General features: G+C 39.3%; 1 protein-coding gene across 10 annotated transcripts in view; it reads left to right on the forward strand.

The window, feature by feature from the left end:
* GAB1 (GRB2 associated binding protein 1) overlaps positions 1 to 14,873 on the forward strand; it is a 101,013-nt gene extending 86,140 nt beyond the window's left edge. For 5 of the 10 annotated variants that reach the window (XM_075421038.1, XM_075421041.1, XM_075421037.1 and 2 more), the window contains 5 exons: positions 6,770 to 6,859; positions 9,043 to 9,136; positions 9,495 to 9,618; positions 12,600 to 12,722; positions 12,972 to 14,873. In XM_075421038.1, the coding sequence (XP_075277153.1) occupies positions 6,770 to 6,859; positions 9,043 to 9,136; positions 9,495 to 9,618; positions 12,600 to 12,722; positions 12,972 to 13,130 (590 nt within the window). In that variant the 3' untranslated portion in view covers positions 13,131 to 14,873. Of the gene's footprint in view, positions 1 to 6,769; positions 6,860 to 9,042; positions 9,137 to 9,494; positions 9,619 to 11,898; positions 11,975 to 12,599; positions 12,723 to 12,971 lie in introns of all 10 variants that reach the window. The other 5 variants (XM_075421045.1, XM_075421046.1, XM_075421042.1 and 2 more) reach the window with 3 other exon arrangements.
* Positions 14,874 to 26,552: the final 11,679 nt, after the last annotated feature.

Raw genomic sequence — 26,552 nt, forward strand, 5'->3', positions numbered from 1 at the left:
GGACCTGGTGTGATGCTTCTGGATGACCGGCATAATCGCCCATTGTTGTAGTGTAGAATGATGCTGTAAAAATCCCAAGCAAAGTAGGCAGTTGTTAAGGAAATTAAGAACCCTCATTAATCATGAAGTTAGTTATAAATAGCCTAGTGAACAATTTCCTTGTAAAATATTTATGTGTTTGAGTGTCTGAGTTGGACAATGTGAACATATTGCATGTCCTGATACAGCCGGAGCACCACCCCGAAATAAAACTGTAGAGAAATAGAAGGCATTTGTGACAACAGGAGCTGACATTTACTTAAAAATAATAATAATTAGAAGTTGGCAACACTGCAGTGTTCTATGCTGTTGTGATTGTCTTGCATATTCTTAAATAAAGAGTCATTTTCTTAGGCTTTAGGACAAGTAGGCACTGAAAAACTGAATGGTGATTTTAATCAGCAGCAAGAACTGAACTGAAGATCTGTTGAAAAAGAAACTGTAATTTTCATGATGACTTTTCTGAGCAGAAGTACTGTTCATTTTGCTTTTAAGAAATTCCCCTCTACTCTAGCCTAGTGAGGCCACATCTGGACTACTGAATCCAGTTCTGGGCTCCCCAGTTCAAGAAAGACAAGGAACTACTGGACAGAGTCCAGCGGAGGGCTATGAGGATGATGAGGGGACTGGAGCATCTCTCCTACGAGGAGAGGCTGAGGGAGCTGGGCTTGTTTAGCCTGGAGAAGAGAAGGCTGAGAGGGGACCTTATAAATGCCTATACATATCTATAAGGGTGGGGGTCAGGAGGTTGGGGCTGGACTCTTTTCAGTGGCGCCCAGTGACAGGACAAGGGACAACAGGCACAAAATGAAGCATAGGAGGTTCCAGCTGAACAGGAAGAAGAACTTCTTCACTCTGAGGGTGATGGAGCACTGGAAAAGGCTGCCAAGAGGGGCTGTGGAGTCATCTCCTCTGGAGATACTCAAAACCCGTCTGGACAAGGTCCTGTGCAGCTTGCTTTGGGTGACCCTGCTTTGGCAGGGGCGTTGGACTAGGTGATCCCCAGAGGTCCCTTCGAACCCCTACCAGTCTGTGATTCTGTGATCCTTCCATTTTCTCTTGCGAGCAATACCTCCTGTTCATTCCATTTAGGAATTAAAAAAAAACAGATTTCTGGGAATGTTTTAGTGCTTTCTCAGAGTTGCTAAAGCAGGCTAAATACAAATTTATTGATTTTTTTAAAAATTTTTTTTCTTCTTTTTTTTCCCCCACAAGATCCAAAGACTTCCATTTAGCTGAAAAATTACACTTCTTCCATGGCTGTACTAAGTTACTTCTGCCAGGCTAGGTTTTACTTAATAGCTTTAAATGAAATTTATATAGCTCCTTGCTGTGATACACCAGTCCTTACCTTGTGGCTGTGATTTGTCTTGCAAAACTTTGAAACAACAAAGAATTTCAAGTAAAGATTTTGTGTGGATGGCTGCATCACAGCTTCAAAGGAAGCTATGGTTTACTGGACATAATGATTTAAAACAAGTTATACATGAGTTTTCTGAAGACAAACTGCAAGACTTGCTCTGTTACTAGTGGTAGTGATGGTAGCATTGAACTCCAAAGCTGTTAGTTCATCATGCTTTGGGTTTTTTTTAAATACAGACATGTAGAGTTATTCACAAATTAAAGCAGTCAAATAGTATTTGGATGATTAATAGCTTTGGTATTCTCTGAATAGTTTTTATGGCATTTGGCAAATATTTTATGTATACCAGTGAACCTTAGCTTTCAAGATGCAGTTGGACTTCTTTATAATCAGATATTTTTTCCAATTCATTGTTAAGTTGTGGAGGATTCAAAAGTCCAGTGCTCCAAGAGAATTTATTTTGAGAAGATAAAGATGTCTAAGAAAACTGGAGAGCCTCTCTTCAGATAGCTGCTTTTTAAGTTTCATGATATTGAAAGAATAAGCTGATTTCGGTTTGATTTTACTGTCCTAGAGAGACTGTAGTTATAACCATCCATGGGGTATCACTGACAAGAACCAAGCACATTATTAATATTTCTGTTTGTTGCTGGATACTAGTATGGAATTGGATATGTATGTTGTATAACTAAATACATGTTTCTAATTAGAAGTACCTTGGCAGGAAATAGTCTTAATAAAAACAGAGATGGAAAAGCAAATTCAGGATATTTGTAGAGCTCTGTGCTGAAGACCATGTACTTGGGAATCAGAGTTCACTGGGGTGAGGAAGAAGAGGAGGAAAGGGGGAGGTTATTCTGCAGAACTGAAAACCAAGTAATAAGCCCTATGGGAGTAAGACTGTGAGCTTCGGCCTTGTTTTTTAAGGAAAAATCTACAGTGTTTCTGAGTACTGTAATTCTTGGACCTCAGTGCAAATTTCAGTTTCCTCTGATTACAGAGAAAAAGAGGAAATACGTGTATTTTTTTAATAGAAATAAAAAACTGCTGTAAGTTATGTCTCTCTGAAAGTGCTTTTGTGGATGCAGGCAACTTATGTGGCTGGTTTAGCCTTTTGCTCTGTCCCTCCTATTCCAAGTAAAGCACTGCTCTAGCATTCCTACACCTGATCTCCTTTTCTCGTGAAGATTAGTCCTGTTGGCCAGGAAACAGCATTAACAGATCACACATTTCTTAAATTTTATGTCACATAAGTAGATCTACTTTAAAACTTTAAGCCCTAAATAACTGGTATTTAAATAGAGCATTGGCCTCTTTCGTGAGGATGCTTGCCATTTCCTGACGTGTAAAATGCCTTGCCAGCAAGCCACAGAGCAAGCAGGCAGTCAGAAAAGAAGTGTTCTTAACAGAAATCTTGTTTAGTACTAGTGCTTCAAGGCGATAGCCTGGAAACAAATGAGGCTCCTCAATGAGTGGCTTACATCCTCAAAACCCAAAATGTTAGGACCCACCTGCTCTGATGCAGGATTTTGCTGCAGTGGGACCCCCCTTTCCCCCCCAGCGTTATATTCCAAGTGTTTTATGGAAAACAAGAAGGGAGAATACATTAGCCAATGGAAAAACCAAAACTTTTTTCAATTTAAACCGTTATTTGAAACAAAACCAAACATGTGAAATGGACTCTTCTCCTGATGACTTCTCAGACAAAGGCAGCATTGACGTGCACCGAAATGCCAGCAGCAGAATTCATGCCGTCTGAGTGCACTCTAATGCTAGATCCATAATCGCTTGTTCTGCTTGGCAGTTTTTACAAGCAGCCATTTGTTAGAAAAATAGACTTCATTTTTCAGCTCAGAGTGCCCTTGCACCATGTTCGTCTGATAGAACGTGAAGCTGAGCTTCTCTCTCCTGGCTGTAGCACTTTGCATTTCACAGGTGGTGACTTGACTGAACAATGAAAACATTTAATTTTCACTTCTTGTTTGGTTGGTTTCACTTGCCATAATTTATTTGGGTTTTTTTTTCCCCCCCATAGGTTTGCATCCAGTGGTGTTGCAACACAATTTATTTAATTTTCAGTTAAAAAAAAAATGTATACATGTTAAACCTGTATTTCTTTATCCAGATTTATCTTTCCCAGAATAGGTGTGGAAGTTGAAAGTGTTGTTGTCTTATGTGAGTACCTAAACATTAGATGAGGTAAATTTGGGCCTGTGGGCCTAAACCACGGGAAATGTATCCCTCACTATTGCAGACGCTGGAATGCTGTATGGAACCAGGCTCTCCATAGAGAGTTACTGTCCTTACACCTTCACTAAGCTGATTTGAAGAACACTTAACTTAGTGATTATTTCTGAACAGAATAGATGTTGGAGACCGGTCTGTTGTACAGCTGTGAGACACTTTCTCCTCCGTGTTATATTCAGCTAGGATGTGCTCTTGGAGAAAATCAGGGAGGTTACTTGGGAGCAGCACCAGGAATTTCAGTCGCAGTACTTAAGATATAAAGTTCTAAAAAATGCATATTTCTGTTCACGGATCAGGCTTAAGATAGTGACAGAACTGCCAATTATTAGATAAAGAATGGCACTTCTAAAATTTCTGATAGATCTACCAAAAATACATATTTTGAGGGAGTAAGGGATATTGTTAAGGGCTTTCTGTGCCCTAGTTTTGTCTTTTTAAATGGGCAAAAACAGGGTGGAGGAATTCTGCACTACTGACACAAGTAAGTAACCTCAGTTTTGTGATTGTGATCCCCCCTGCCCCTTTGCCTGGTGTCAGGTCTTTTCGGTTGCACAGTGTAAGCTCCTCAACAGAGATTAGGCCTTTTGGTTTTTGTTTTGTATGAAGGGGAAGAAAGAACCTGCACAAACATTTTAATTCTCTGTGACTTACTAAGCTAGAGGAATTGCATTATCCTGGCTGGTTGGTAGCAGCAAGCTGTTTTGCCACCAGATTTATTTAGGTTGAACAGTCTTTCAGCAGCAAGAGATGAAAGCTGAGTGAGTTTATTTTATGCTGGAACATTTCGTATGTTCTTGTCTGATGCAGAAGAGAAATATTGTAGAGGCCTGTACTTATTTATATAGTTCTTCTGAAAGGCTCAGAATGGTTTATAAGTGCTAAATTAAGTATGAGGTGGGCAATTACATAATATCCACATTTCACAAATGGGGATGATCATAGTTCAGGAAGGTTAGCTGCACGAGACCATGTTATCATCATTAACAGAAGTAGAAATAATGAGTCATAGCCCTGAGTTCCTTGTGCTTATCTTCTGTATTACAGCTTTCAGGCACTTCAGCATGTGTTTGGCTATAAGAGCAGAGAGGTTATAAAGTACACTCTGGTTAAATAATTTCATTAACCCTGTTACCTCTGCTAGATTCCTCACTGTACTTAAAATCTGTGCTCATATGTCGATGCATTGATTGGCATTTTAAATTGAGTTGTATTGGGCCACATTTAAATCCAATTATAAAACTGTGGAACACAAAGTTAATATGATTAGGTAATGATATTCAGCATCAAATTGTTCTTGATAAAAGGTGTTTGAATTTTAACTTCTTTTGTTCAATCAATTTTAAGATCGTGGTCTTTTTATATAGCCAAGCTTTTATTATAGAGTTGTAGGCAAGATACTTAAGAATATTGAATTAGCTCAGAATGAACTGTGCCAACATGCTGGGTCATGCTTTTGACTTAGCTCCAGTCAACAGCATACTTTACAGAAATGCTGTGTGTACCACTTTACAATCTGGGTCTTTGGTCAGCATTGCCCAACTGCATGGTCTTTTCATTGGTGCTTCTAGCCATTTAAGGGAGTGTCTGATTTTGAAATTGGCAAAGAGCTGTCTGTGAAAATCATTTCATGTCCTTTCTTTTTAAGGCAGTTGCTATGCAGTACTACTAGTAAATAAACAAGTTTTGTCTTACCTGGTCTCTCAGAAGCACTGTGTAGAAGTTAAGACACAGTACAAAACCCTTCTGTTTACCTTTCTTGTTGTTACTTGATTATTCCCAATACTTCAGTGATAACAATAATAGAGCACTTCATATGCAAAACCCTTGGGGTAGAGATTTGCAAGCTTCTGGTGTTTCTTGCCAAGTTTATTTTTTACAAAGCATTCTCACTCAATGCTGGTAGCACCAGCCCACATCTGAGTCTGTGCCAGTCCTTTTCCATTTTGTGCTGTAGGGCAATTTTCTAACATAATCAAACTTAAACTTTACATGTGGTTTATTGTAAAGATATACCTTTCATATGGCTTCTTGGTGTACCACTTGAAGGCACTCGCCTTTTCTAATATTAACACTTTGTCAGATAGACTCATGAAAGGTTACGGTTATCATGCATTCTTGATCATATTTATTTAAAATAGATAATTTGACCTGAAACACTTGCAGAGTTTGGTGAAGTTGGCTAAGAACTTCTTTGCTGGGAAAGCAGTTTTATTACTGCCTGTAGGGAGCTTGTGGACTCTAAGATTAGTTTTCTTAGGTTGTACTCTTTGCCTTGTTACCAGATTCATCTAAGTTGGTATGTTACGTGTTAGCATAACGTAGGGGAATGTCATGCTCATAACATGATAGCATGTTAGTATATGTTAGCATAACATATTGGGGAATGATTAGTGCATCTGCTGCACTTCTATATAGGTATATACAATTAAAAAAGGGTTTAGAGAATGTAATTTTATGACAGGGTCATTTGTGGTAGAGGTTAGGTTGTGCCATAATGGGGGAACAGTATGCAGGCTGGGAGCTTGGAAACAAAATCCGCCTGTGTCTGCAAGGTTGGGGAGGTGGTTTTGGTACAGGCAGATACAGATCACTGGGGAGCAAGTTCAGTGAATACGGTGTGAAAAAAAGATTCTTGGGGCTTCTCAAGTGGGAAATGCACGGTGGATAGGAGACCTCCTAAGAGTTATCACTATTCCAAAGTAATACTGTGACTAAAGAGTATTTAATTTCTTTGAGGGTACTTCAACTTGCATCTGAAACGTGATTAATCTCCTGTCATACTAGGTATTCCTCAAATACAGAATTTTTTATGTAATGCAACTTGAAACCAGTTAATAATAATCATCAGTTACAATATCTGTTGATGTACTTTTAAGCCTTTTTGTACACCTTTTATGCTTGCCTCCGACAAATTACTTGCATGCAGTGTTTTCTTTATTTCTGGTTTGGTGCTTCAGCCCTTAGTGTGAGACCTAGCTAGACTGTAAAACTCTCCTTCTGCAGCTTGCTTATGCTTGTGGCGTTAACCTTTCTGCAGGGGGTTGTGCTGTTTATTTACAGAATTCCATTTTCCAATTACAAATAGAATATTATTAAGAGAGTCTTCTTTTTACCAATTAGGTCAAAGTCCTAAAATTTTAAGACCTAAACCACATGGTTTAGAGCGAACTGATTCACAAACCGTAGGTGACTTTACTACAAGAAGAAAGGGTATGTACCTTAGCACTGTATGTATATGGAGCTTTATAAAAATACGTAAAACAAAAATTAAGAAAACTGTTATTCTAGAATAACTCTTGTGTAGTCTTTTTACTTCTATTGTAATCTAAGATCATGGATGCATTTTATTTGCCAAGCAAAAAGTTTCCTGTGTAAGGAATTAAAGTCTTTCTGGCTTGAGTAGCACATGGAGACATTTCCTTGACTTTAACATGGGTGTTCTGATCCCTTATGTTTTAGCCGTTCACGTTTTGGATTTATTTTTGTCTGCTTATTTATAATCGAGTATATATGACTTCCCTGTAAGTTGCTTGAAATAACTTTTGTTAGGTAATAACCTGAAATCAGAGTTTACTTGAGTTTCCTGCTGTTGGCTGAACACTGAAATAAAGCAAAATATTGATCCTCTGGCCACTTACTAGTACAGCGATTTATTTATGCATCTGAATGAGCATTGCAATTAGTCTGATGGGTTTTATTGAAGGTGCTGAGTTGGTATAGTCACAAGAAGTAGAGGAGATTACAAATAATGTTAAAAATCTTACTGAAGTGTCACTGATAATTACCTTTGGTTGTTAAAGCCCACTGCAACTGGATGAAATATTCCTGCTATTCTCAGTGGGCTTTGGACAAAGTCCGTACTCTCTCTCTGCTGGAGCAGTACCTTGCCCACCAATTATGCCTGCCATGTAGTCTCAGGCCTTGAGCCAAGCTGACCATTTTCATGTCACTCGAGCTTTAGTATCATCTTGCCTATGTCAAGTTCGGTTCTGCCACTCTTATCTCATATGATACCTTATATCTTGAGATAGATGAGTTGTAGTTCCTCTTCTGAGTCTGTGGTGACAGCTTTTTATGAGCAAGTGGGTTAAAGTGGCAGAATTACTGGAGTAGGCTTGATAAGCTTTGAGTGCATAATTATGGATTCTTAACAGAGAAAAGGAGAAAACTGTTTGGGCTACTCAAGACCGATACTTATCCAGAAAATTTGAATCGTGAGTCCTTGTGTTCGAAATGTAGGAGAGCTGACTTTTCAATAAACTTAGTCTGAAGAGTGAGTATAATGGAATTGTGATGAGTACAGTTCTGCTTTTTCCTTGTGAGACAACACTAATCAGGCAACTGATTTCTGTCAGTTTCTCATGTGGTCGCTTGTGACAGCTCTTGCTCCACATGAACTAGTGCTCCATGCCTGGCATACGATCTTGCTAAATCTACCGATAGGCAGCAAACTGATGGGGAGGTGAGGAGAGAAGAGTGTTATTATGATGACATTGCATTTTATTTTCTAAAAACAGTTTTAGGGAGGATGAAGTTGAGACTCAAACTGTAACGACAGTTTGACTGTATGTAATTTCCACCCCCCCCCAAATCCTGTGATTGATACTTCTTCCCCCTCCCACACACCCACATTTAGGAGGGGTGAAACGTACAAGCTGGAGGGAGGGATAATGCGTTTCTCGCTAATACTCTATCTGTGGTTCTGTTCTGAAAATGGAATTTAAAAATGGCACCTTTTTTAGAACAATATTAGCTGTCATTCATGGCACAAACACGCCGCTGCTCTGCTGGGCTGTTGATAAGCACTGAAGCAAGCCAAGTGCCTCTTGGAATTGAAGCTGGGCGTTGGCTCATCTCTCCCTTTTGCAGACTTAGTCTTAGCTGCAGATTCTGCCCACTCTGAGCAGTGAGACCTCGTCAGTAAGGGCACATGTATACAGTGAGGGCAGAGTTTGCATAATAGCAATTGTCTGCGAGCCAAGCAAAGTACCCAGAGTTGGCCCTGCTGGCAGTTTAAGCTGAAACACTCGATCAGCCCTGTCCTGGACTTGTCAGTTCAACAAGTCATCACGGCAGAGTAAAGACAGAACATGGTGCTGCCATTTTCAGAGTCTCGTTTCAAAACAGAATTACTACCTACAAGTATATCTTGCAGTATTCTTAAATTATGGGATTTTTTTCTAATTGATGTTGCTTTTCAGAACCTGGAAAGATTAAAAATGTAAGTTAATGTATCATGGCTTTCTGAGTACTGAACAATGTCTCTTTTTCCTAACTAGTGTTTACTATTTAAAAAACAGTAATTTTTTTTGGTATTGAGGCTTTGAAAAGCTATTAAATTTAAGTTTGTTTAGGATTGTTCTGTGCTTTAAGATTGTCTGTTTCTTATATAGCAAAACCAGCTCCGCTAGAAATAAAACCTCTGCCTGAATGGGAAGAATTACAAGCCCCGGTTAGATCTCCTATCACCAGAAGCTTTGCACGAGAGTAAGTTTCTTAGCTTTTCCTCATTCAGATTAATTGTTTTTGTTGACTAGAGTGTCAATAAATGTGTGTACATCTGTACTGTATTTTTAGCCTGTGTAATACAAATGGAGGTTTCCTTTGGAAGTGTGTGTGTGTATATGTGTGTACGTATGTATATATGCATGTGTGCGTTGAAACAGAGTGTGTCCATATGAATTTTTATTTTCTAATATTAAATATAAGGGACTGCGTATAACCAAAAAATGTGACACCCTAAACTTGAATGACATTTCAGCTCTAATATGCTTATTTTTGTTGTTTACCAGGAGGTTTAAGATATTCAAGATGTATTGTTTGTAAAATAATTCCTGGTAATTAGCTCCTCCAGGTTTCCCATGTCTCCCAGACCGGATTCAGTTCATAGCACAACTTCCAGCAGTGACTCGCACGACAGTGAAGAGAATTATGTATCCATGAATCCAAATCAGTCCACTGAAGACCCAGTATGTAAAATCTACGTATTAACTACTCTCTTCCTGTGCAGTCCTTACTTTTAAATCATGCAAACACAAATCCTTCCACTCAACATCACTCCTTTTATACTTCTAGATCAAAACAACAATTGAAAAATCTCCGTAGAAAAAGTGTAATTTTGGTAAGATTTCACTGAAGAAGTTAAGATCATAATCATATATAAAGAGAATGCTTAGTATACACATCTATTGTACAAAACAGTTCAATACACGGCACTTTTTTTTCTTTTTCCCTAGAAACTGTCTCCTCTTTTCTGTAACTGCTTCTCCTGGGCTATGCACACATTCAGTATTATGACATCAAGGGAAATAAACTGTCTTAAGACCTCTGGCTTTAATAAGGCTTAAAAACCTTTATTAAAAGGACATCTTACAAGAAATGTGGAAGGAACAGGGGAAAAAATAGGATTGGTATTTGTTGTTTACATTCTATAAAAACTGAGCTATGTGTACTTTTATTAGGCTTCTTTCAAAAAAGAAGGTAGAAGGGATCTTTGTGTATTGAATAGCTATATTTTTTCCCCCTTTTGGGGAGAATTTTCTCAGATACTAAAGTTTCAGATGCTCAGCGTGCAATGCAGTAAGTGAAGAGCTAGTTAGGAAAAGTTAATGATGCATGCTGTGGTTTTTGTTTAGGTGGGGGGGGAGGGAGAAAGAGAAGAACCAGTAATAGTGTTTTAAAGTAAGAGAGTAGCAGTAGACTTAGGCCTAAACTAAAATGTGGTCCAGAATACCCCTAAAACACTGGAGGAAAACCTCTATCTTTAGCCCAGTTTTTTGTTCAGTATGGTTCAATGCATTCACTGCATTTTTATGGCTTGGGTTCTTAGTAGGGAATACAGCAGCATTTTTCATCTTCAGAGCGTTATGAAAGACCTTCTTTCGGGAGGGCCTGTCTAGCACCTTTTTTGTCCTGTCCATTTGTCTGCCGCCTTATCTGGCATGTGCTAGCCCATTCACTACAGCCTGGACTCTCCTCTTGCAGCGCTGCTTGCTTCCCCATCCCCTGCTGCTCTGGATACCCTCCCCGATCTCCTCCAGTCTCCCTCCCCTCCAGCTCAGAATTGATGCTGCCTCTGAGGTGCCCCTGAGTGAGCCGCTCTTGCAGACTTCTGTGGGGCAGCTCCGTTGCCCTGCAAGCTCCCAAGGCTGCAGAGCATCCCGGCTTGTGCTCTGTGCCGTGCCTGGCCCGCCAGCAGCATGGGCACGCTTCCCAGGTGAAGCGCGCTGCCGCAATAGGCGGCCAGGGATGTGAAACCGTAGCCCCCTCTCTTGCAAGAGGCATTGGTAAGTAATCGGTAACAAATGCAAGAAACATCCCACTTGACACGAAGGTTTGGGGTCGCCTGTTGCCACAGCTCTGCCTGCAGCACAGTCACAGTTCAAATTGGGGATTTCTGCTGATTCCCACAGTTCTACCTGCTGCGGAATCGCAGTTCAAATTGGGGATCCCTGTTGATTCTTGCAGTGCCACTGGAGGGGTTTAACTTCAGTGCCAGGATGGTATAATTAATATCACAGCTCAGATGGCCTGTCATTAATATCTTATGTTTGCTTGCACGATTCATTCATTCTTGAAGGTTGTTCTACAGATTTCCTTTCATTTTCATTTACATATATTTAAAGTTTCTGTTTTCTAATGCATATGTCCTGCCTGTCTGTTTTGTTTGAAATCACATACTAGTTTTTATTTAAAGAGTAATAGCTTTTTTATTTATGCTGGGAACATTGATACAGAACCTGATTTTTGTATGTTAGATATGCAGAAATTTGTGTAAAGAATTTGGGCAACAAAAATGAACTTTGTCTCAGTTCTTTATGTTTGTTCTTGTTACCACTTAATAGTAAATGAGCTGGACAATAAAGATATAATGGATAACTTCAATTTAAAAAGCCCAGCCCATTAAGCTTTAACCCATAAAATGTTTTATTTTCTAGAAAACCTGAATGCTTTTATATCTCAAGGACTTTGCTTTAAAGTGTGCCAATTACGCAGATGTTTTGGAAATTTTTATTTGTTCCAACGGCATCTTGGAAAGAAGTCTATACTTTTCCATCTTTTTCCATCATCAACTTCGAAGCATCTTGTTTGGACATGTCATACTTGTGTTTTATTTAATAAAATCAGCAATATTCTGCTGCTTCTTTCAAGTTGCTGTCAGCCCTGCCCTTCTGTCTTTCCTTCTGCCTTCCTCTTCATTTTTTGCTGACTGCTGCCCTCTGTCTTCCTTTTTTTTCTTTATCTTTTAGAGAAGAGTCCTTCTATTGTACTGTTCCTATAACACCTGTTAAGAGGGAGGGATCAGGCTGGGAGAGGACAGAGGAGGTGAGGTTGTAAAAGTCTGGGCTAATTGAAATTTAGGTATATACAATGCAACTTCAGTTCAGGCAGCCCTACGCAAATTTTCCAAAGTCTTAATCTTTTGATCTTATCAATGGAATAATATTTTGTGATTTTCACCTTAATCATGATGGCTTTTGAATGACATGTAAAAGCTTCATTTGAAGTTTTACCAGTGTTGTAAGGCTGAAATTCTTGTAAGGTATTTAACAGCAATTTAAGGAAATAAAGAAGTTTGTGTTTAAGTAATGCTAAATTTGAGATGTAACAACTTCATTTAAAAAGAACAAACCACACTCCATTCTTATCTCATTATATGAAAGGGACATTAGGTGGAAGGCACAGACTGGTTTGGTGGCAGCCTTAAGTTTGGGGGGGTTGGTTCTGGGGTTTTCCCCCCCGTTGGTTTTCAACTCTGTCTGAGTTTTGACTTAGAATATATCCCTTTGCTGTACAACGCCAATAAAATTTGCATGGTTTAACTGATTGCAAGAGCTGTCAGTCAGTTCTTTAACCTTTAATATTTTGGCAGTTTATAATAAGCGTATTTGATAATGTGGACCATTAGCGTGTACATTTGTAGCTGAAGTTATTTTTATTATCATTTCAGAATTTGTTCGGAAGCAACAGTCTTGATGGAGGAAGCAGCCCTATGGTAAAACCTAAGGGAGATAAACAAGTAGAATACTTAGATCTGGACCTAGATTCGGGAAAATCTACCCCACCTCGTAAGGTAAGCCAGTCTTCAAGTCTTGCATTTCTGCCATCAAGAGATTAAAATTTCTTCACAAGTAGTTGCTGGGAAAGCGAGCGCCTTAAGCAAGATCATATTAACTAGTTTGTCAAATGGTCAATCACAGAGCCTATGTTGGACATTTCAGGGAAAGCTGTCCTTGTTCTATATCTGTTTGGGACATCTACTTACTTTTTGTTGTTAACTTATTTTAAAATATGTGTTTTCACTCTCCTTTGCCTTTCGCAGAAGAAGAGCAGTGGTTCAGGCAGCAGCGTGGCAGATGAAAGAGTTGATTACGTTGTGGTCGACCAGCAGAAAACGCTAGCACTGAAGAGCACACGAGAGGCATGGACTGATGGGAGACAGTCTACAGAATCTGAAACACCTACCAAAAGCGTGAAATGAAAATACTGCTTTTTCTCCAAAGAACAGAAAGGAGTGAATTTTGAAGAACTGCAGAACCACAATGTCAGTGTTGTTCAGCTGTACAGTACCTGGTTCACTGGTGTGTGAGTAGGTTCTTGACCGAATAGGATGGAAGCCAAAGGACACTTCGAATATATCAAAAGCATTTTAGGATCATAAATTGGGTCTGTGGTCTCTGGAAAATTGCAACCTGTAAATAACATGTAAAATAGTATTGCTTAGCTTTCAGAAAACCTTTCGTTCTGTAGTTAACACGTTTGTAGTATTACTGTGTTTATGCACTTTTTCAGTTACAATGTTGGTTCAGGTATTCCCAGTTAGTGTACCTTAACACCTAATTCTAATTTTTCCTTACACTACTATTCCTAAACAATTTTAGGTTAATTAAGCTACATGTAGATACAGAAATTAATATTTGAACTTCATTTTAACAACTTAAAATTGATTTTACGGAAATACTTTCACAATTGAATAATCTACTTGAAATGCCAAGAAACGACCGTTAGTTACATACTTGTTTATATTTAATACACGCAAGATTATTTGGAAGTCTACAGGTTACCTTCCTAACAAAAATTGCTGTGAGTTAATAATAATGAACTGTACTGGGTTTAGACCTACAATCCTGGCTTATTATGTTAGTTGCTAGTGGTGGAACTTCTATTGTATTTTATTAATGACAGTGTTCTCTGTTCAATGGGTGAAGATTCTGCAGGGTGGGATCTTACACTTTTAAAGACTGAATAATTAAATATCAAGTAAGCCTGCAAACCACTGATGGCATGCAGTAATATTGTGATCTCACACTTATTAACAAGAAATAACCTTTATATTATTTACAGAAGGTAGAGTATATAAATCAGGTACGTACCAAGCACTGTTGTGCTAATACACTGATCAGGTTTAGACAATGAGCTTTAGTTTTGTACTATTTAGAAGTTCTAATGTCGGTTTTCAGTTCAAGATTAATGGGACAGTTTGACATTCACTGTTTGTAGTACTAGCAATATACTGTGATTTTGAATTAGACATAATTCAAATGGAAATGCTATGTTTTGACACCATAGTGCCCTTCTTATGATCTCTTTTACTTTAATCTCCTGCTTGGCCTTATATTTAAATCCCTATGCAACTGATATTTTATATCTCTGTTTTTACAAATTAGATAATATACTTAAATGATCCCCTTGTAAACCACTTGTTGCTCTTTCCTGGAACAGGATCTTAAGCTCTGTATACTGTGATCCTTTATTTTACTATGCCAGTTCCAAATAATAATCTGCCTTGGTTTAGAAACATTTTTTGTTATTTGGAAGAAGATAGAGTTCTTTAAATACGTGAATGAGTTAGGTCTAGATAGAAAACTTACTAACACTTTTCTTTTTTTTTTTTTTTTTTTACACAAACACCCTCAAGTAAGCAGTTGGTTTCATTTTCTTGCCCAGTTGGGTGTTTTTTGTCCAGATCATTTAAAAGTTGAGCATAGAGCTGTGTTGTTTTCTGGCATGTTGGCCTTAGTACTGTGCCTAATCTACCATTGGTTATTTCTCTACCCTCACTGCCACAATCTACAGTATGTAAATTATCTTATTCTTAACAAAGGTTCTTTTTAAATTAGTAATATTTTGATGCTTTGAATGTTCATTTTAAAAAAGAAACTAAACAAAATGCATTTTGAGGTGAATTTTAAATAAATCAAGTTGTTCAGTTTTGATGTGTAAACTCTGTCCTGTGAAACAGCAAACCAATGTTAATGCGTTTATGAAGGTGCCTAGATACCAACCACACCTTTTCAAATTTAAATGTGATGGTTCCTAGATACCAACCACACCGTTTCAAATTTTAAATTTACCTCTTAGTGTACCTCTCAAGAAAAATGTACAGCTAAAACAATTTTCAAAATGAATCTCTGATTGAAAACCCTGCACCAAGCAGCTCAATAATCTGAATTCCTAGTTTTCTGGGAGCCAGAAGTGATGGGAGCCAGAAGAAGCGATGGGAGCCAGGAGGAACCTTGGTGGCTCAATCAAAAGTAGTTCAGATCCATAAAGATTCTGGAGCTAAGGCTCAACTCTGATTTGATGGTCTTCCTATCCAATAATAAACTCTTCTTCACTGATGCTACAGCTGAAGCACCCATTGGCATGGCGAGTACTTGGTAACTAAAGTAATGATAGTTTTGGTTTGGGACACGGGCTTTAAGCATTTTATCAGTGCAGTGATATCAGTGCAGTGCATCTCCACTGCTGAGATACCTGTAACTCGTTAACAGATGTGGTTAGATAATTGCTTTGCTGTTTATCCTATGTAATCGGTTTGGTGCTTGCCACTGGGGAGAAGAATCATACTGCAGACTCCCACACTCATGCATACACCAAAGGAGAAAGCTGATCACGGAATATTTCAAACTCATGTTTCTTGATGCACTCAATAGACGGGATAATTTGAGGGAGAAGCTTTAGAAGGGCTTTTACGTATCCCTAACCTATCTTTCCTTGAAACATTTACCAACTACACAACTATGTATTATTTGTAATCCTCTGGGGTTTTGTAATTGAGCAGTGATACTTATATTTAGATACCTATACTATTTTTTCAAATGTTGTGAGCATCTGATAATGAAATATAAATGCCTAAAAGGATCGGTTTCCTAGGCTGGCCTCACTTGTTAAGTTAGTGATACAAGGTGGTTTTGCTCTAAGCCTGCTCATAGGAGTCCTTGCTTTACAGATTACACTTACTCTTTCTTCATTTGAAATTTGGCAGTGTTCACAATGTTAATTGTTATTATGATTGAGAATCCACTCTTAATTTCTAGGCTTTCCCCCCCTACTTTTCATTAAGGAAAACAGCAGCTTTCAGCCTGTATGGACAGTGCAATGTTTTCTTAAGTAATAGTCAAAAATTTCTTCTTAATTAGATTTCTAAGTAGTTTTCTCCCCTTAATTCCAGTAATACGTTTACTTACTTGTTGTCCAAAGGACGTTCAGAATCAGAGACATGATACCAACTCTGGATGATACATCTCATTTTCACTTATAAAACCAGAGTGGGACTTCGTGGTGCAGGTCTGCCTGAGCTCTTGGATAGTCTAAGGATATGAATATTAAATTGAAAATGTGAATCCTAAGATGGTAGGTGATGGAAGGAAAGCTAGACTGTTGTTAGCCTTGTGTAACTTTCAGTTACTAGCTTTGTGAGGACCTCTAGTTAGAGGGATGGGTGCCAGTGGAAACTCCAGTAGACAGTGGTGCAGAAGTAGTTTGTGAGTGTTGTTTGTCAAGTGTTCTTTTTCGAAGAGGCAAGTTATTTTTTGTTTTACTAAAACAGTACGTTACCAGTTATGGATATAGTTTTCATTGCTGTTATGTGTCATAAAGAAGAGTCCTTTTAAGCTGCAAATATATGTGTGTAATAGGTCTTTTACCAATACATAAAATCTCGCTTACAAAAGTCAACAGAACAACTTAGTGCCTTGTTTGATTGATTAAAGATGGTTTGGTATCACTTTATGCTCTAATCTGAACAAAACGTTATCTGGTAAGTACTAATGGCTGCACTTCTACACACTGTGACATCATCACTATTACCTCAGGAAGTGCAGGTGGAAACACGCAGCTGTTCTGCTAAAAATTTGTAAACTGTCATTGAAAAAGATTAAAAGATGAAAACGTGATCATTAGTCTTTTTTACGTTACTGAGATTTGTATTTATGTTAAAAAAAAATAAATTAACAATCCATTAACATAGGGCAGTTGTGACCTAGTGTCACACATAGGGTGTACAGTCTTGCTGTTTGAATTAAGTAATTTAAAATTTGTTGCTTCATGTAGCTAAATAGGGAGTGATGGGCAGGTCTATAGCTTTCACATAGCACTATGAGCTAAGCAAGATTTTTGTTGCAGTAGTCTTGCAAAACTACTTTGAAAACCTATCAGTCATGGAGAAACCTTCCATTTCCTACTTTGCTTTAGAGGCTTGTGTCATGAGAAGCCAAAGGATATTTATTTGCTCAAGAAAAACGTATTGCGATACAATATCAGTGTACAATTTTAGAAAGCAATAATGTCACGTAATCTGTTTGAATATTTCACACCTATAACTCTGAAGAAGCTGAGCGCTATCCACAGGAGAACTTAAATTTGGGGATTATCCTCTGTATTTCTTGCATCTGCTCTTGGTCTGTGTGTATTACACCAAACACTGCTTTTTAAGGTGCGTATCTTGTTGTCTGTCTTACTACATGGAAGGACTAATGTGGTCCATGACCACAAAAAAAAGTGCTGGTCCAGCAATTGGTGTAATAAGTGTTCCACAAAAACATTGTGTTGATTGGGTATAGATGAACCAAATACTAAGCTGTGAGGTTTTTGTTTGTCTTTGTATTCTAACTGAACAAGCAATTTGGGTGCGGATCTCAACTTGGTGAGGTGCAGAGTGGGACAGAAAGAAAAGGTGCTTCAGATGTTTATGAACAATGTCTTTGACATTAAAAGTTTCCCAGTATATGTTTATGGTCAGCATCCTTCAAGTTAATTTTCAGTAACAGAAGTGCGAGAATAGAAGGTATTGGATGTATGACTAGTTGAAAGGCTTTTGCCTTCTCGTCATTAGATAAACAGAGCTAGACTGTTTCGATGCCAGTGGTTTTCTTTTTAGACGGCCTTTAAAAGAAAATTCCCATGTTTTATTTGAAAGGGATGATCTATGTTTCCTTCAAAGCTGAAGTGTTAAAAACAGTTGTGTAATCTGCAGTGTACATGCACAACTTAAGGAACACTCAACATTTTGGTAAAACCAACTTGCAAAATAAGTATCTCGCTGTGATGCCAAATTTAGTAAGCCAGTAGAATTATTTTTCAGTTTCTAAACCACAATGCATGGGCCAACGCCTTTCACTTCTGTGTTTAAAAACAGAAAGGAAATGTTAGAAAAACTTCATAATTTTGAAATATTTTTAGTTTACTATGGTAAAATGGAATAGAAAAAAATCCCGTACAGTTTAGAACATAAAATACGAAGTTGTTAAAATGCCAACTTGCAAAATTTTCTTGCAGTTATAAAATCAGCATTTGTAGTAATCATTGTGATTCACTCTTGAAGATTCTTACAGGATCCATCATTGTTGCCAAGCCTTTTCCCAGTAAGTTATATCTGCAATGAAACAATAAGAAAATGTGTGTCATACCAATTTTGAGAAAGGCCAACCCTACTATTATAATACAATTTTATTAAATGCTGTTTGAAGTAGCTGTAACTAGCTAGTGACCAGCTGTATAACGTAACAGTGCCACTAGATGCCCAAGGAACATCACTTAAAGCTTCAGGTAAAGTACAGATTTCTGTTCTGAAACCCTGTTTACAGAAAATATGTTGGTATCTGAAAAGCTGGTCATTGGTACTGAATGTGAGCAAATACAACTGGGCAGCTGAAAGTTGCCTTTACTACATTTTTTTAATCTGACAGCCAGAATAGGAGAAGAATATAATCGTGCCTTATTTTTCCTTAATTCCTACCAGACTTTAAATTACACAAGATTTCATATTTTTATGCTATTTTCAGGGAATATACTTTAGAAGAAGTAGCCACGACTTGTTTCTGTGCACTTGTCCTGTGGATTTACACACTTGTAGACGATGCAGACTAATTGAAGTGCTTGTTCAGGATTTTTTTCCCTTACGTGTTGGTGGTGAAGGATGCTAGCCTGGGAGTTTTGGAGGTGCCTCCAACTGGCCTGCTGGAGTACCTCCATTTGAGTCTGGAGTTCATTGCATCAAAATGGTGATTCAGCCCTCTGCTGAGGTTGTCTTCATAGTAATACATCTAAATCATGGTGTACAGATTTAGTTATTTTTTAAAAATCAATCATAGTTGAGACCAAAATGTTGAAACAAATGGTGTTCAGAGGTAGGCTCCATAATCTCTAATTAGGCATGGAGCAGCATTTTTAAATGGCATTAAGTGTAATAAGTTGCAAGTTCCCCAGGCAGATAGCCCCATTGTAAGATCTTTTGAGGAGCAGACTTCAATATTCAAGGCACCGGTGTATCCTGTTTAAGTGAAAGTTTTAAGAGCTTTTTCAAAAGAATTTCATTTCTACTCAGGTATGTAAATGTAAGTTTAGGAACTAAAATATAAAAATTCTATTTGTGTTTAACTATTTTTTTTCCTGCATAAATGAAAGAAGCGATGATGCACAAGACAATTTAACCATTAGCTCAGCTCGCTGACAGCTCAATAGAGGGAGCACGGAATAGACTTAGCCCTTGAAGAACTTTTTTAAAAAGAAGCAAAAAAAGTAAAGGACCTAGCCAGGACCAGGATTTAGCTTCTGATCCGCCTTGCAGTGAGCTCCCTTCCCCTTGCACGCCACACAGCACAGCTACCCCCGCTTCCAGCACTCGGCTTAAAAGTGGGGACAGAAATTCCGTGGCCAGTGCCAAAGAGGCACCAACAAGCTCTGGAAAAGTGGTACGCTTAAAAACTGTATTAAGAGTTGGAGCAAAAATTTAGAGTTGGTGGTTTTGATTCCCCCTTGGGATAAAATTTAGGATTGGGCTGCGAGTACACTTGGTACTGGCCTTTACAGGCTGTGCTGCATCTTGCTGTGCATTTAATTGTTCGCCTCCAGTTTTTTTGTAGTGTTATCTGTGGTCTGTGTTTTTTGTGGAGTATCCTTGCGTTTGGTGTACCAGGAGGAAGGCTATCTTTTAAAGTAAGGGGCTAAGGATCAGCAAATGTCGGCTCCTACCCTTTCTTGAGCCAGCCATCCAAGCTACCCTGGGATATAGTGCCTTCAGAAGACTTTGGCAGGAAGCTGAATAGGTGCTGATTTATGGTTGGGTCTCGTCTTGAACTGTGAGATGTTTTTGTGCAAGCTTACTCCGGATCTAGTTTTGTGATAATGCACTTTGTGGTGTGTGGCTAGCCACACAGATTCATCAGTAGTTTCAACCTTTTTTTGTCAAGGTTTACTTCCATAACAGTTTAGGGACAAGTTTCTGGTTGCTAGTTCTAAGATCTTTCTTGAGGTTTTGTTTTGGTAGGTGCATTGTGTAGAAAGATGGAAACTTTAAATTAAACAAGCAGTTACTGTTCTGTAAACAGGATTAAACTCTCCTCTAAAACAAACGAACAAAAAAACCCAAAACATGCAGTCCTCAAAAAAAGATAACTTGATTTCAACTATAACTTGATTTCAACTATAAACCTTTATTTAGTGTGTTCTGTAGTCTGACTGTCTTCAGGTATACCACAGCCGTGCGGACCTTTTCCGTTTTCTTCAGAAGGCATCCCTTCCGAACACTGTCAGTTCTGTTGGCTGGGGCTTTCTGCGCAGGGCTGCTGAGCTTTGCCTGGCTGACTCCCTTCTGGTCAGATACTTCTCTAAAACTATCCATTCTGGGCACACAGTCTGTCAGATTTTTCTTTGCTCTTAGTAGGTTTTATCTCTCCTGTATCATCATGATCTGAATACATGCTGTTACATTTGCCCCAAGACACTTAGTTCTTTGGTAAAGTCTTTGATTTCCTGTGTCTCTCTGACATGATTTTTTTTTTTCCCCAAATACTCTTGTTTAATTAAAGGAGGTTTGAAAAATAATTACTTTTATAATAGCTGCTCTGTTTTTCATGAGTGAGCAGAGGTGTTTTTTACCATATCAAATAATCTGTTGTTCTTCAGAATAATCATTAATGCGGGAAGGAATTCTGATGATGGATGCAAACCAGTAACTAAAAAGAAGGGAATATAGCCTAATACAAAATGTGCATTCATGTCTAATACCAAGGACTTGGAAAATAACGTGTCACACAAAGCAAGCATAGTCTACAGCACGCATAAAAGCGCACCATTTTTGCAATAAAAGCTGTACTGGAAGCTCCTGTATGTCCTATTTATTCTGATCCGATAGTTACACGAAAGTAAGGGGCAGATATTTGTCAATATGGGTTAAGTGTCTAAGTGTTTTTCAAAATCTTTCATGAGTATTTGTTTAAATATCTAAATGCTGTGGGTGAAATTGGCCCAGGTCACAACTGAGAAGAAACAAAGCAGCATAAGAAAGACACGAAAACCATGGAAATCAGAATAAGATGCTATGGCAGAGGTCTTGATGTAGCAAATTTGGGTGTACAGGCAGACATCTCTGTATATCTGGAATCCCACTAGAACCGTTACTTTCAGGGATAAAACTGCAGATGTAGTTTAAATAGAAAAGTTAAGCATTGTCTTGCTTAAGAAAACCCTTTTTTCAGATTTATCCCTATCTTTCAGTGAAGTCCAGGTTTCTATCCAACTCCTTAAGATCATTTTTTGCTGTAAGAATGGCAGCACCGGAGGCAGCCGGGTGGCCTGCCTGCAGTGCCGGCAGATGGAGGAGGTGCCTGCTGCAAGGGAGCCTCTTGGCTTGCCTGGGCTCGCTCTGGCTGCCGTGCCGCCAGGTGAGAAGCGGCCTTCACAGGCGCAAGGAAACAGGGTTGGGGGAGAACTGGGCCACTGAGAGGGAGGGCAGTCTGGAGTTTTGAAAAGGGAATGATCTATGTGTATAATGAAATTGTATGTGCATAATACTTTATATAGAAAAATGTATTTTACATATTAAAAACCCCCACATTTTTGCATTTGGTTGAGCCTTTTCAGTCACAGCAGCATGCAAATAAAACCTAAAAGCATTTTATCTTTAATGTGATGTTCACAGAATAATCACAGAATCACTGAATGCTTTGGGCTGGAAGGAGCCTTTAGAGGCCATCTAGCCCAATCCCCCTGCAGTGAGCAGGGACATCTTCCACCAGACCAGGTTGCTCAGAGCCCCGTCCGACCTGGCCTTGAATGTTTCTAGAGATGGGGCCTCTGTTGCCTCTCTGGGCAACCCGCTCCAGTGTTTCACTACCCTCATCGTAAAAAATTGCTTCCTTATATCCAGGCTAAATCTACCCTCCCTTAGTTTAAAGCCATTGCTTCTTGTCCTGTCACAACAGGCCTTGCTAAAACGTTTGTCCCCATCTTTCGTGTAGGCCCCCTTTAAGTACTGAAAGGCCGCAATAAGGTGTCCACGGAGCCTTCTGTCTACGGGTTTCTTTTGTGAGAGTGCTGCTTGTTACAAAATCTCCATTCTTGGAGGATTTCTGTAACAATTACCAGCAGTTAACACTGTATGGAGCTGGTTTTTTGCATGGGTAAATTTTATTGGTCAAAGGGCTTGTTTTAAGCGGGACACAAGCAGAGTCTAACATGCTATGTGGATGTGTTGCTGTTACCAAATTTTCACTGGTTTGTGGTTGTGCAAAATTTGAAAAATTTGTGGTCTTCACATGACATTATTTCTATAGTCTGCTTTTTGAAGAGACCTAAAACATAGTAGGCTTACAAATGTTCATTCAGTTTGTTTAAGCACTGCAGATGAACTCAGTGCTGTTTATTTTGTATGAAACATTACTTATGCTAAGGTGGTTACACTGTAATTTGAACAATGTCTTATTCACAGTACTCTAAAGAGCACATGGATGGTAATTTATACACTTATGTGTGGAAAACTCTAAAACATTGTTTCCATTGCATTAAGGAATCTACTGAAATTATCATATCTTCTGCATGTGTTGATTTTTTTGTGGGGAGATTTACAGTGAAAATCAATGCATTATCAGTTACGATGAAGCCGCACCTTTGCTGATGGGCAGACTTTTATTTTTAACAAGCATAGCAGGATTTTGATGGCTGATTTGACTGCTGGTTCTCTGTGTGTGTGTATGTATCACCTGTTGCCTACAGCACCGTTAATCTGAGCCTGGAAGAAAAATGATGGTGACACAAAAGTGATGGCTTTAACGTAGGCCTAATTATATTTAGCTTTGAATGGGATAGTCCAGCTCAACATCACTGTTGTGAGTGGCTAGAAAAACTGGCAGTATCTAATCTCACTTGTGTAGTATTTTACTTTTGCGTTTTAAACTAAACTTTAAAAAACAACAACAAAGCCCCCAAAGATCTGAATGCAAGCCAGGCTCTCTCCCCCCTCCTACCTTCTTGAACCCAAACGACTGTTGTATGTCTGATGGTGTGACCACAAACAACTCTGCTTCATTCCTTTCATTTCCCAAACTTTGGGAAGACTTACAGTGTTGATACATGTGCAGTAATGCCTGTTAGCGTAATTGCTGCACAGCTAATAGTATCGTTTAGAGTTGCTCTTACTTGTGGTGTTCGATTTCTTGTTTAACCAGAAGTCATCTAAAGAGTATTAATTAAAGTTATGATTACACAAGTAAGCAACAAAATTGAAAGACATGTCGCCTGAGAGATTTGACCCGCATCTGTAATTAAACTGTTGTTTATTAACTTCAAAACATGCTAATAATTAGTTGTCTCTACAATTTAGTACTGGCTGAGGGAGGACTTTTTGCCTTACTGTGTATTTAACCATATGATGGTGTTTAGCACATTAGGAATCTGCAGCATGAACTTCTTTATGCCACTGGTTGCTTTTAATTTAAAGTATTTGTATTCTGGCTCTGTATGCACTGTTATGATTTGTATGTTCGTGAGCATCTTCATGTTTAACTTGGAAAGTCCTCTTTCCTGTTTTGATTGGGTGTTTTGATTGTCTTTGGGGGGGGAGGATTTCACAGTCTTCTGCTCTGCTTTCAGGACTTTAAGAAATTTAGAATCTTTAGTCTTACTTTCCACTTTTGACAAGATTTTTTTTTTATTATTATGCCTGCCCTTCATATTTGTTAGAAGTCCAACAGTTTGCTTTATTTTTGCCTCTAGTTGAGCCTTTTCCTCTGAGCATGGCAGAGATTTTGATAACTCTTGCTGCTGCTTCGTTGTACGGTTCTCTTCACTTGGAAATAGCTTGTCCAAAATTCTGATCTAGGAGTTGACTCCTAGTGATATTGCTCACTTGCAGTGATATAGGGTCAATGGCAACTTCAAGTGAGTAAAACTGAGTAATGAAATAATGGATGGATCAGAGCTAGGGTTAAGATTTTGTTGAGAATTGAATCATCTATTCAGAAGCATTTGGGTCCATAAAAATGTATTTCCTTACTATCATAGAATCATAGAATGGTAAGGGTTGGAAGGCAGCTTAAAGATCATCTAGTTCCAACTCCCCTGCCATGGGCAGGGACATCTTCCACTAGACCAGGTTGCTCAGAGTCCATCCAACCGGGCCTTGAACACTGCCAGGGAGGGGGCAGCCACAGCTTCTCTGGGCAACCTGTTCCAGTGTTTCACCACCCCCATGGTGAAGAATTTCTTTCTTGTATCTAATCTAAATCTGCCCTTTTTTAGTTTACAGTCATTCCCCCTTGTCCTATCACTACACACCCTTGTGAAAAGTCCCTCTCCATCCTTCCTGTAGGCCCCCTCCAGGTACTGGAAGGCTGCTATAAGGTCACCCCAGAGCCTTCTCTTCTCCAGGCTGAACAGCCCCAACTCCCTCAGCCTGTCCTCGTAGGAGAGCTACTCCAGCCCTCTGATCATCTCGTATTGTTCCTACCTCTGATGTAGAGAGAAAAAAAAAAGAATTCCCTGTTTCTGTTGTGAAATTCAGGTTGTGGCTAGGAATATTTTGTGATATTGTTTCACCTTTTGTGAATAAAATATTTGAGGCTGGTATTTAATTGCATATTAACTTCGAAATTTAAGCAAAAATTATTTTATCTCTATGGTAAAGGCAGAAGTGAGGGAAATGGAGAAGCTAAAGCAGTAGCCAGGAAGAGGAGAGAAACAATTTTGAAGTAGGGATGAATGATGTCCTATTAATCTTTTCTGGTATCAGGCCTACAAATATCACCACTGACGTGGTGCTGTTTAATTTCGCTGGATGGCCAAGGATCAATGAGACTTGGATGGAAGTGCTGCTTTTCTCCCTTCTCCCCTTACTAGCTTTTCTCACCTCTTCCACCAGACCAGATCTTACCTGGTCATTTTAGGGTGATTATAAAAGACGGCGTCAAAGGTGCTGAAACATTCTCACCTCTCTTCCCAAATACCCAACTCCTTCCCAAGGACCTTCTACCCCGCTTTTCTTAACCAGTGATCCTCCACATGTGGGTTTGTTTGAGTGCTTTGCAGGGGAGACAAGAGAGAGCACAACGGGGAGGGGGAGTGTAGCTTGCTTCCCGCCCTTTCCTACTGCCCACATCACACAGACAGCACTGCAGTATCTGGAGCTACTCCAGGCAGAGGAGAAGGGGCAGAAGATGAGGCAAAGCAGATTAAAACTGGACACAAGACTATGCTGGAATAGTATAGGTGGCTAAAGTAATACAATTTAGTATAATTTGCTGCTGCATATATTTAAAAGTTAAAGCAGTCTCCCTGAATGCAGAGACAAGCCTTCAGCAAAGCTCAGGGACTGGGTTTTCGTCTGTGGTAAGAGATGACAACAAGCAGTGGGAAAGTATGTCAGTAAATTTGTTATTAGTTGAGAAATCCTACTCTAGGAAAATTGGTATTTTTCTGCGCAGTTATTCTTGTGAGTAGTTTTGGCAGAAATGAAGTGACACAATCTTTCAGAAATGTCAAAACTAATCACTTTAAGTTCAAAAAATCTTAACAGATGTCTGTAATAAAAAATAGTGGAATGAAGAGGTGTAATAATCATCACGGAGATGGTCTCTGTTCAGCCCCTACCTTCATGGTTACAATAGTTTCTCAGTATGTGGGAGACGCAGCTTCACAAGCCTGCGGAGCACACACACTGGCTGCATCTGCATTAATGCCACTTGGTAACGGGGCTATGACTAACAACTCCACAGGCGTAGATCTGTAGAGCAGCTCAGCAGATGCGGAGCACCTGGGTGTCCGCGCTGTGTGCTGTTCAGGGACTTTTGCTTCAGGCTGGCTTGGGTCTGGCCCTTTGGACACAGCCTCTCACAGCAGCTGGAGTGCAATAGTGGTGCTCCTAAGTTTACCTCCCCGTTCAGTTTCATCCACGTTGTGCACTCCAGGGTTCCTCTGGGATGCGTGCTCTGGTATGTGGTACCTGGCAGGGTAAGCTGGCGAGCACTCCATCGCCTAACGCCAGCGTCAACGCGTGCCATCACCTGCTACGGCAGCGGTCTGCAGCCCCTGATGGCAGACACCACAATTTATTCAGCTGGGTCTATAAAACCGTCCTCCGCCTACAGGCTGTGCCTGGCTCCTCCGACCAGGTATGGTGAGGGAAGGCGACCCGGGCGGTTAGCTCTGGCACCCGTTCGGGTGAACATCAAAGTTTCGTTATTCACAATTCACTCTCTCCTTGTATTAGGTAAAAAAAAAAAAAAGCACTCGTTTTTATTGAGGCCTGCTCTTCCACAGCAGTGGTGCCCTCCTCGCGTTTTATTTTGATGAGGGTGCAAACGACATTTCAGTAACACGACTTCATTATCAGCTGTCGGGACAGCAG

Source organism: Opisthocomus hoazin, chromosome 5 (genome assembly GCF_030867145.1).
Source record: "Opisthocomus hoazin isolate bOpiHoa1 chromosome 5, bOpiHoa1.hap1, whole genome shotgun sequence".
Taxonomy (NCBI): domain Eukaryota; kingdom Metazoa; phylum Chordata; class Aves; order Opisthocomiformes; family Opisthocomidae; genus Opisthocomus; species Opisthocomus hoazin.